This window comes from Lacerta agilis, chromosome W (assembly GCF_009819535.1).
Source record: "Lacerta agilis isolate rLacAgi1 chromosome W, rLacAgi1.pri, whole genome shotgun sequence".
Lineage (NCBI taxonomy): Eukaryota > Metazoa > Chordata > Lepidosauria > Squamata > Lacertidae > Lacerta > Lacerta agilis.
In genome coordinates this window covers 2417316-2429181 of record NC_046330.1, presented here as the reverse complement: position 1 = coordinate 2429181, position 11866 = coordinate 2417316, and the positions used below count along the sequence as shown (strand labels likewise).

General features: G+C 44.5%; 1 protein-coding gene across 2 annotated transcripts in view; it reads left to right on the top strand.

Annotated features, from left to right (window-relative positions):
• The first annotated feature begins 8699 nt into the window (after positions 1 to 8699).
• The window catches only part of LOC117039793 (integrator complex subunit 6-like), a 117675-nt gene continuing 114508 nt past the window's right edge, over positions 8700 to 11866 (top strand). For both annotated transcript variants that reach the window (XM_033136992.1, XM_033136991.1), the window contains exons 1-3: positions 8700 to 8869; positions 9265 to 9354; positions 10008 to 10191. In XM_033136992.1, the coding sequence (XP_032992883.1) occupies positions 8750 to 8869; positions 9265 to 9354; positions 10008 to 10191 (394 nt within the window). In that variant the 5' untranslated portion in view covers positions 8700 to 8749. The remainder of the gene's footprint in view (positions 8870 to 9264; positions 9355 to 10007; positions 10192 to 11866) is intronic.

Sequence of the window (11866 nt, the reverse complement as noted above, 5' to 3'; positions counted from 1 at the left end):
TACACGGGCCACGTGACGAGGTCTGGCGGGCCGGATTCGGCCCCCGGGCCTTGTGTTTGACACCCGTGGAAAAAAAGTATCTGTACAGTTTTTAGTTGCCATTGAACAAGTTTATCCATGAATAAACATGTATATTAACTAATTACATGTATATTGTTTTCAATGCATTAAAATTACATCATTTTCAATGCATTAAAATGAATATTCTATTTTTAATGAAAATTCTCTAATATTCACATTAATCGAGAATATTCTTGAAAATATTTTGTAAAAGATTATTCTCAAGAATTTAACATCACTAGTTTGGGATGTGCGCTGTGTTCTGTTGAAGTGAGGGGATGTTGTTGTTTGGTGCTATGCCTAATTCCACCACATCAAATTTCTTCTGCAATTGTGATACTATCTGTTCATATTCCTGTTTAGTCTTTGTAGAAATTAACACGTCATCTACATACACACATATTTTTGTTACAGAGTTTGCCCTTTCCTTAATAAACACAGTTGTCTGCCTTTCCTTGCGAAAAACCAATATCCAGCAATTCTCTCGCTAAAGTTTGGTGCCAATTCCTTCCGCTCTGGTGCAGACCATAAAGGGATTTATTTAATTTGCATACCAATCCTTCAGTGGCGTCTATGCCATCAGGAACACACATAAAAATTGTTATTTTAAATCTGCAAACAAATATGCAGTTTTTATATCCAATTGATAAATAGAATGTCCATGTTGTGATGCATCTTTTAACAACAGCTTAACTGTTTCATATTTTACACTTAGTGAATAACACAAATCAATAATCTTCACCTGGAATTTGTTGAAAATCCCTAGCAACTAATCTAGCCTTGTACCTTACAACTTCGTTTTTGTCACTCATTTTAACTTTATAAACCTATTTTGAATCAATAAGTCTCATATCTGGGGTTTGTGGTACAAGAGACCAAGTGTTATGCTCTTTTAAAGAAGCTGTCTCAGAGTTCATAGCTTTATACCAATTCACAGCTTGGTGCTTAGGTAAATTCCGAACATCATTGTAGCTTTTTGGCTCAAAAATTGCCTTATTGGCGTACACAGTATTGAAATGTTCATCTGCAAAACGTTGTGACTCCTGTCTTTCTATTTGAATGTCTCAGTCTGGAAGGAGAGTTAGACTCTTCAGACTTAATGGGACTAAGTAAACTACTAGTTTCAGGTTTTAAATCATCATTGTCAGACTGAAAAGATGCCTGTAGGCTAAGCTCACGGTCCGAAAACTCAAGGGAACCTAAACTCCCCTCGGGTGCCTGTAACTTTAAATCCTCAAACAAATTACCAGACTCAACAGGTTTTTCATCATCTTCCATTAATTCCGAATCACTATTATTCCCTGCCGCTGCCACTGCTTCTTCCCTTTCCTCCTCAGTATTATCTTTTTTGCCATATCATTTTTTATTAATTTTATAACAATACAGTATTAAAATCCATCACATTATCTTTTCAAATCTTTACATTTTGGCTTTTTAGGGCCATGACTTCTGTCAAACCCTCCTTATGATATCCTAACATTCATCTCTAACATCTATACTTCACATATCAATCATTGCTTAAATTATCAAGCTTAAACTTATCACTAAAATTCCATACTACAATGACATTCCTTTTTTAATCTACAAAGCTTCTCGAAGTCCTACCAACGTATTCAATTGAATGCAATTGTCTTTCAGATAATATGCAAATTTAGTCCAATCTTTGATGAACTTCTAGTCCCGCTGTTCTCGGATTCTTCCCGTCATTTTGTCTAATTCCGCATACTCCCATTAGTTTCAGTGTCCATTCTTCCTGTGTTGGTGATTCTTCTTGTTTCCATTTTTGTGCAATTAATATTTTCACCACAGTTACAACATATTGGAAAAGTTTATATCTTGCTTTTTAATATCTGTACCTATGATTCCCAGTAGGAAAGCTTCTAGTTTCTTAACAAATGTATATTTCAACATTTTCATAAGTACAGTATATATCATATCCCAAAAGCATTTCACCTTCTTAAATTCCCACCACATATGATAAAAGGTACCTTTCCCCCCTTACATTTCCAACATTTATTCGCAACTTAATAAAGTTTTGCTAGTTTAACCGGTGTAATGTATCACCTTTACATCATCTTCAAAACATTCCTCCTCAGTATTATCTATACCCTCAGTATTTTGGAAAACAGCAACTCCATTCCAATTTACAGTTTGTATCATGCTTCTGGTAATATGAAATTTTCCAGTTGCTGGTATGTAAATTCTGTACGGCCACTGCTGATAGCCCATTAATTTTCCCCAGGGTGGATTTGATTTAAATCAAACTGATTTAAATCACGATTTAAATCACTAGTCAGTAAGGTTCAGGGTGGATTTAAATAAAAAAAAAACCTGATTTTTTTAAAATCGGATTTTTTGGATTTAAATTGGATTTTTTTGATTTAAATAGATTTTTTTATTTAAATCGGATTTTTTTTAATTTAAATACACACTGAGCCTTACTGACTAGTGATTTAAATCAAATCCACCCTGATTTTCCCTGAACACTGCGCTCACCCAATTTCTGCTTAGCAGGATAATGCATAACGGCAGGTTTCCCCAAACAAAGGCCTGCGGGCTGGATGCTGCCCGAGGGACTTAGTTATCCAGCCCGTGGTGACCCCCGCTGCCTGCTGCTGCCGCCTGCTCTTAGCAGCATGGCGCGGCGCAGCTGGCCACTTCCAGGTCAGCAGAGCACCGGAAATAGCTTGTGCATGCGCAAGCGTCCTTTCCGACACACTTCCAGGTCTGTGGAGGCCCGTGCGCACGCACACAAGCTATTTCTGCCGCTCCGCCAGCCCAGAAGTGCGCCGAAAATGACGCGCATGCGCACAAGCTATTTCTGGCGCTCCGCCAACCCGAAAGCACCGGAAATAGCATGTGTGCACGTATGGGCGCGTGCTCCCCCGTCCTCCGGCCCGCCGCGTGATCGGTGCTAGAGGAACCGGCCTGAGGCCAGGTAAGTTTGGCCACCCCTGCATAACAACATCCGAACCCCAAATGCATAGGTATTTCAGATTAGGGCTTTTTAAAACAACATCTCATAGGGCAGGGGTCTGCAACCTTTAAGACAAAAAGAGCCACTTGGACCCGTTTCCGAAGGGGGGGGGGGGGGAAACTGGGAGCCGCAAACCCATTGCGACATGGAAGGAATGTTTTTATTTTATTTTGACTATGGCAGACCAACACGGCTACCTACCTGTAACTGCAATAGCCTAAAAAAGATATTTAGTCAGATGCATGACCCCCCCCCCCCAGCTGTCGTGTCTGACTACCCAAACTTGGCAAATTTGGCAAGCTAGCTTCTCCACTAGTCCCCAGTACAATTCTACCTCCTGGCAGGAATACAGCTAGCTACCTGCCACACTGGTGCCTTCTAAATGTTTTGTGCTACAAATCCCATCATCTCTGACCATTGGTCATGCTGCCAAGGGCCAATGGGAGTTGTAGTCCAAAACGTATGGAGGGCACCAAGTTTGAGAAAGGCTTCTTTCTAACCTGCTATACTACAAGTGAAAAAAGCCATTGCCATAAAGGTGGCTTCTGATACCCTCATTTCCTTCAAGTAACGAGAGAGAGAGAGAGAGAGAGAGAGAGAGAGAGAGAGGCAAAATAATGGGCGGAGTCGTCACCCCCCACAACCACCATGGCAACCCGAAGAAGAAGAACAAGAACAAGAACAAGAACAAGAAAAGTCCAGGTTTGGAGTCTCCTCCGGGCCCTTCTCGGTCCTGATGCTGCTGCAGTGGTGGAGGCGGCGCAGCCGGGATCTCCTCCAACGCACATGGCCAGCAGGTTGAAGCCAGCGAGAGGAACGAGGCGATCCCGTCATGAGCAGCAGGCACCCCCACTCAGGCTGCCCATCTTCCCAGAGCCCTGGAACAGCAGCATAGAATCATAGAATCTTAGAGTTGGAAGAGACTGTCATCCAGTCCAACCCCCTGCCAAGCAGGAAACACCACCAAAGCATTCCTGGCAGATGGCTGTCATTTGGACCCACCCCCTTTTTCAGGGATCCATCTCTCCGTAGACATGGAGCACAGTCAGATTCCTAGGCAGGAGGGAGAAGCCGAGGTATACCCCTCCAGACAAGGGTGCCAACTTGAATAAAATATTTTGGGGGGAGATCTGCATAATTGAACACATGACACAGCGTGCATACACCATTTGAATGGCAATGCCGATCAACTCGGGGAGGGAGCAGCCTCCTCAAATATTCTATATGGAGGGGCGAAGGGACCTCGGCTCCCCGGCAGTGCAGAAGATGGAGACGTCCCTCCGAAAGGCCACATTTCCCATTCTGTCTTCACCACGGCACCACCCCCGCCAATGCTCGACTGGGCTTATCTTGTTCTTGCCCCAAGGATGCTTCCAACCCCCCACCCCACCCCAAGCATCCTCTGCCCTCCTCTCTGAAGCTCTCCTTCGCCCAGAAACCTCCCTTGGCACAGCTCACCCCTTGCCCTGCGCGCTAAGTCTCTCCCGAGCGCGCCCACATCTCCATTCGCAGGAGCCTCGCAGGGAGGGGGCAGAGCGGGGGGGAAATCTCTACCCAGGCGTCCTCCGCGTCCCTTAACCCTGACGTGGACTCCCCCTCTCCGTTTCTGCAGCCGAAAGGAACACCCCTCCCCCATGCGCACCACAGACGCGCCTCGCAGCACGCGCAGAGCCCGGAGCGCCCCGAGAGATTCCTGCCGGAGGGGACACCGGCCGACGCGTCTTGAGGGGTCTGGAACCCGCAGAGGGGCATCAGGGTTGGGGTCCCGGTTCGACTTCCCTTTAGGGTGGTCGCAAGGTAACTGCTCTCCCCCAACCCCTCCAGCAAAACAGGAACAAGGGGAATGTAGAAGGATCACCTTCTTCCACCCCGTTTTTTCAGGGGTCTCTTTCATCGCCGCTTGCCGTCGGGATTCCTCCCCCCTCCAAAAGAAAAGAGGAGCTCTCGGTCCCTCGCATCCTTCCCCGGACCCACCACCACCCCTTCACCCCGATCTCTCTGAGCCTTCCCCTCCCGCCCTTGGAAGTTCGCCATCCCCTCGACCCCCGGGCGACCTGGCTGCACCCCTCCCTCCCCACCCGCCAGCCTGGCCGTGGCCTCGGAGATGCTCCCTCGCGCGCCCCGCCGCCGCCGGACTCGGCTCACCTTCCCCCTCGCCCTCGCCTGCCGCCCGCCGCCCCTGGCCCAGCCCGCAGCTGCCTTCTTACCTCTTCGAGTCGTCGCCTCGTCGTCGACTCTTCGAATCCTCCTGCTCCACGCAGCAGCCAGCAGCAGCCGCGCCAAGGAGGGAAACTGCTGCGGTCTGCTGCTGCGCCTGCGCTAGCACGAAACGAGGCACGGCGTCACGCATGAGCAGTAGCAGCCGCCCGGCCAGGTGGAGAAGTGGGCGGGCGCAGGCGGGCCAGCAGCGCAGCGCGGCGTAACGCGTTACGGCGCGGAGGGCGCAGGCGGGCTAGCAGTGCGGCACGGCGCTGCACCCCCTTCATTTCGCCGCCCTAGTCTAAGTAGACACACCGGCCCTGCCGGGAGCCGCAGCAACGGTCTGAAAGGGCCGCATGCGGCTCTGGAGCCGCGGGTTGCCGATCCCCGTCATAGGGGGTGATATCTAAACCAGAATGATAGCTACGATTCTTGACATAGCAAAAAGCATGGAGTGCTTCAGCCCAAAAAACTTTGGGCAGATTAGCATTGTGCAGGTAAGTTTCAACACCTGCCTGCAAATCATGCTGCACAACTTCAACAAGCCCATTTTGCCAGGGACTTCAGGGGCAAGATAACTCATGATTAGTCCCCTGTGCTTCCAGGAAATTCTCAAAATCCTCAGAAACAAATTCCCCACCCCGGTCAGAAAACAGGTTCTTAATAGGTTTGTTAAAGTGCGTTTTTTACCCAGCTGCAAAAAACTTTGTACTTCTCAAATGCTTGTGAGTTTTCAGCAATTGCATAATTCCAACAATATCTGCTATACTGGTCTATCAGAGTAAGCCAGTACTTAGAACCTCCTAATGATGATGGGAGTGTTCCAACTAAATCACAATGTACACGCTCAAATGGCTCAGTTACTTTCCTGTCTGAGCATCTACCCTTGCGTGCAACCTTAATCTCATTCTTGTGGTCTTACATTTTTCAACCCTTGTCTTGACTGTGCTGCTCTGCAATTTACAGGCGGTTTTGAGTAGGTGCGAAAATACAGTCTATAAAGGAGACTAGTCTTCTTCCCGAGTGGCCTGGCTCCGTTGACCATCAAAGATGACTTCCAAACAACATGGAAAGGAGCAGTGGGGAAAATAATAGCAACCCTCGGATTTAATCCACAAACCCTGCTTGCCATGGGGTATGAAGGAGCAAGAAACACTATTAAACAGCGAGTGGTAGACACTCAAAGACAAGCTGACTTGGCCAGCTCCCCAAGATTTCTGATTAGTGAAAATAGACGATATTTGACCACCCAAATGCCATATGTAGCTAATCTTGAAATTCCAAAGCAGCGAAGGGCATTCACTTTGGCCCGATGTCGGGCATTACCTTCAGCAATGCAAGAAGGCTGTTACGAGAAGATACCCCATGAAGAAAGGAAATGCCCTTGTGGTGCGGGGCAGCAGGAAACATTAGAACATGTCTTCTTCTACTGCAAGTATTATACGGACGTCCGAGCAAGGTTTATCCAACCCATTTTAGATAAGTTTCCTGGGCTTTCAGAACAACATAATATCTCATTGCTATTACAGGATGAAAGCCCAGAAATCACTTACGCTGTCGCCAGATTCTGTGCAGCCTTGATAGATATACGTCGAAAGATGGTCTGTGATGTAAATCGACTTTAAATAGTGGCCTAAAATATTGTTGGAACTATATTTTAGTAGCCTATCTCATAGAACCGATACCAAAGTCTAAATTTTATTAGTTATATCTATGTTTAATCAATGATTTTAAGGACATGGTTTAAGTTGGGCTGGATATGTTGAATATGCCCTCATCATGTAATGAGTACCCATTTAAACATATATTTTTTACATTGTTTTTTACATTGTTTTTATAAATGCAAATATCTTGTTTTATGCTGGTCTGTGACCGAATAAAGTACATTCATTCAGTCTATATAAACCCTTAGACTCCCGGGCATGCAATAGACGTTCGAAAAACTCACACATTGACTTAGTGAAACACAGTTATTCCTTGACGAGCAAAACAACTTACTGACAATGAATTACCGTATATACCCGAGTATAAGCCGACCCGAATATAAACCGAGGCACCTAATTTTCCTACAAAAACTTGGGAAAGCTTATTGACTCGAGTATAAGCCGGTTCACCTTTGCCGCTGTGGAGGAGGAGGAACGAGCAGCTCAAAAGCAACCCTTTGGGCTGCTCCTTCCTCTTCTTCCTTTGCCAAGTTTGCATTTATGCGAGCAGTTCAGGAATGGAACAAGCTGCCTGGGGAGAGTAAAGAACCGCCGTTCTTGTACACTTCTTAAGGAATGGTTGACTGGGGAGAGCGGGTGGCGGCACGAGCGGAGAGAAAGGGCTTCTTTCTCGCCACCCCCACCACCCGCCTCACTCGAGTATAAGCCGAGGGCAGCTTTTTCAGCACAAAAAATGTGCTGAAAAACTAGGCTTATACTCAAGTATATATGGTATCCACTGACGGGTAGTAAATGCAGTTCGCTATCGTAATTTTTAAAGAGTCAAGTTTAACAGTACCCCTGCCAAACGACTGCAAGACTTTTGAATTTGCTTAATGTACATTACCAATTTCCTCTTTGAAAGAAATAAACAAGCTTCTATCATTGCAAAGATGCTTTGATGCTCCAGAGTGCACAATAGAAGAATTCCACTTGGCACCTTTAATTCTTTTACGACCTGTTGTCCGAGCATGAAAACCTAGCGGCTCTTGTCCATCTTTATGATACAATGTCGGCTGCTGTGCTGACGACTGATTGAGGAACTGAAACGGACTTGGGAGTACTTTGCCTTCTTTTGGATCTGCAGTCCTTTGCAAAATGTCCTAGTTTATTGCAGAACCAACAACATTTGGCAGCTTTAAATGCAGTCGTTATCACAATTTTGCATATAGCGTTCCTAATTATTTCTTGGAATAGGAGTGCTTATCGCGCAAGCCTCCCTTCTATCCAACTCACCCATTAATCTTGCCGTTACCCCTTCCACAGTTAATTGTGCTGGTGGAACGGCAGATATCTGGCTAGCTACACCATCAAAGTCCTCATTGAGGGAAAAAAGAATGATAAATACATACTGAACACAGACTGTGGAAGAAATTTCCAAATTGCCAACATTAACTGTAGAATTCTGCTATTGATCCAATAACTATACACCAATTAAAAAATGAGGGTCAGATTAAGTTTAAATAGTGGTATGAATGCTGCCTTCAGATTGTTGTGAGGATTGACATAAGGTAGTATTCTGTAGATAAAATGGAGAGAGGGAGAAGCGTACGCCATCTTGCTACTTGAGGAAAAGGTGGGATATGGATGTAATAAATAATAGATTAGATGGAAATACTTCTGGTCGATGGTTTTGCTCAAAGCTTACCTGTGTGAGGAGTGTCATGCATTCTTTCATCCTCACCCCCAATGTATTGAAGAAAAGCTGCTATTTGCCTTGCAGATTTTTTAAAAAAATAAGACTATCACAAAATAAGTGTGGAATAATGTTACTTTGTAGGCTGGATGGAAGGAGAACCATGCCACTTTCATGAATGAACTGAAAAATCTACAATCGGCAGGATTAACCACCTTTGGACAGGCTCTTCGATCATCATTTGATTTGCTAAACCTCAACAGATTAGTGTCTGGAATAGACAACTATGGACAGGTAATGATAGCATTTAATTCCTTCACTTTATCATCTGAAAAATCTTTACATCTCTTTTGTAAAGAATGTGCTGACATTAAAACAAACCAAATAGGCTGCTTGAGTTGGTTTTTTTGGGGGTGTTTTAAAAATTTTATGTGCAGCCTCTATTTTTACTATCTGTTAATAATTTATATTTAATTCTCGGCGTTGTGAGTAACTCATTGTTACCTGCTCCTACAGCTATCAGAGCCTGAAAAAAATGCATTTTTAGTTCCTTACATGGTGATGTGAGATATTTTCTACCAAGGGTTAGAGCAGACCTTGCGGCTTTTTTAAAAATAATGTGTGCATGGTGAGTGTTGTGACGCTGTAATGATTCAGTGTTTAAAATGTTAACATTTCGTCCTTTGTAGGGAAGGAACCCTTTCTTTTTAGAACCATCAATTTTAATTACAATCACAGATGGAAGCAAATTGACAAATACTACAGGTGTGCAGGAGGAGGTAAGAGATGCTCCTAAACTTTAAACTGTAATATGGCTGCATGGAATGTGTTCTCCTCTTGGGAGTTTAAAATAGTACTTCTGTCCTGATATTCCTATGGTGTTAAAAAGGTGTTTCATAAAAATTTTGTGCAGAATTATTGGTTATATTTCTATCCTGCTCTTGCTGTGTTGCTAAGAGAGAGATTAGACTGAGAGAAGGAAGGAAACCTGTGTTACATACAAATTCAAATTCGTTGGTCCATCTAGTTCAGGATTCTCTGCCTTGACTAGCTGCAGCTCTTCAGGGTTTCAAACAGGGCCTTTACCAGCCTTACCTGGAAATGCTGGGAACTGAACTTGGGACCTTATTCATGCTAAGCAAGTGCTCTACCATGCTTAATCACAGTCCAAAGATACCTGTGAACTTCATAGCTGACTAGAAATCTTTCCTATGAACAACTGGAATATAGACTAAATTAGATGAAGAAAATAAATCTCCATCTGGGCTGTTTTCTCATTTTTCACTGTTTCAAAACACACAGAGGGCTGGATGTCATTGATCTTCCTAGATATTTTAGCAGAAAATGGAACTAGCTACATGTTCCTTTTCAGTTAGAATCAAATGGGCTTATTCTTCTAGCAAAGCCCTTAGATGGATGTCTGTCTTTTTAGCTTCATCTTCCTTTGAATTCTCCCCTGCCTGGAAGTGAGTTAACCAAAGAACCATTTCGCTGGGATCAGAGGCTGTTTGCCCTTGTGCTGCGCTTGCCTGGAGTGTCTTCAGTGGAACAGGAACAGCTAGGAAGTGTCCCTACATATGAGTCTGCTATTACACAGATGTGTGAAGTCACAGGAGGTAGCTGCTGCTTTTTTCTCCCTATTCTTGGTTTGCAAATCTAAATCCATCTACTTTGAAATAATGGTGTTGGTGCATTCACATGTATTATCTGACTCAAATTCTCATTCATGTCTATATGTTGTGTGTATGCCTGCATATGGGGGAGGGAGGGATACAATTCCCTCTTTCATTTATCATTACTGACTAGCTTGGGAATCTGGTAGAGCACCTTCAGAGTAAAAGCTGGAAAGTGGGGTGGGGGAAACTGCAAGATGGAATAATGGAGGTGGGCCCAGAGTTCCCTGGTGTGCTTCAAATTTCTGTTTTGCAAAGTCTGTCTGCTCCTCAAGGTGGCAAAAATTTAGCTATCCTGTTCTACTCTTAGCAAAGCACTGAATAAAGTTTGAAATTCAGGTCCATATTCCTAATCACAAAGCTTCATTTCTTTCCTAACTTTGAATTCCTCCCTGTTACTTCAATGTAGTGCCCAAGTTAAAAGTCGCTTAGTGGTATACTAAATGCACTAGTGGAATCACTTGCACAAGAGAAGGCCCAGAAGAAGCAGAAGAAGAGTTTGGATTTGATATCCCGCTTTTCACTACCCGAAGGAGTCTCAAAGCGGCTAACATTCTCCTTTCCCTTCCTCCCCCACAACAAACACTCTGTGAGGTGAGTGGGGCTGAGAGACTTCAGAGAAGTGTGACTAGCCCAAGGTCACCCAGCAGCTGCATGTGGAGGAGTGGAGACGCGAACCCGGTTCCCCAGATAACAAGTCTACCGCTCTTAACCACTACACCACACTGGCTCTCCCAGGAAACACTGCAGTTCTTATGGCTTGTTGCACAACCAATTGCTGTAGTCCTGATACTTTCTGTCGCCCATCTGGTTCCACAGCAACCGTTATTCTCACCCTTATGCTTGTGCAACAGCCCTTGCACTGGTGGTCAGAGAGCATTGAGTCTGGGACACAGTTTTGTTCAGAGAAACAATTAGAGCAAAACCACTGCATGATCTTAGTCTGCTCAGTGGCTGTTCTTAACCTCACAAAGGGGTAGAACCAAATTCATCAGCCCCTGTGTGAAGCTAAATATTCTCAGCTTTAGTCAAACCAGGCATTTGTGCCTTAGGGAAGATTTAATGGGAGGTGGGTGGTGTTCTTATTCTTTGGCGATCACTCGTAGCCAAGTAAGATTGTCTTCCATGAATATGGTCTTAACAGTGTGTCTGTAGGTGACTGTGGAGGCCAATTCTGGAACTGCACATCCTTCTACAGTGAGGACATAGGTTTCCGGGCAGGAGTTGATCACAGTAAGGATTTGCCAAATGTGCATTCCTCTTAGCTTGTTTCTCGCTTTCGTCCTGAATTTGTGCTTCTTCAAAGTCCATGACGCCTTTGGTAGAGACTATTCTCCAATTGGAGTGCTCACAGGCCAGTGTTTCCTAGTTGTCAGTGTTTATACTACATTTTTAAGATTTGTCTTCAGAGCGTCTTGAAACCTCTTTTGTTGTCCACCGACATTATGCTTTCCATTCTTAAGTTTGGAATAGAGTAGTTGCTTTGAAAGACGATAATCAGGCATTGGAACAACACGACCAGTCCAACAAAGTTGATGTTGAAGAATCAATGTTTTGACACTGGTGAACTTTGCTTCTTCCAGCACACTGGCATTAGTTTGCCTGTCTTATCAAGAGA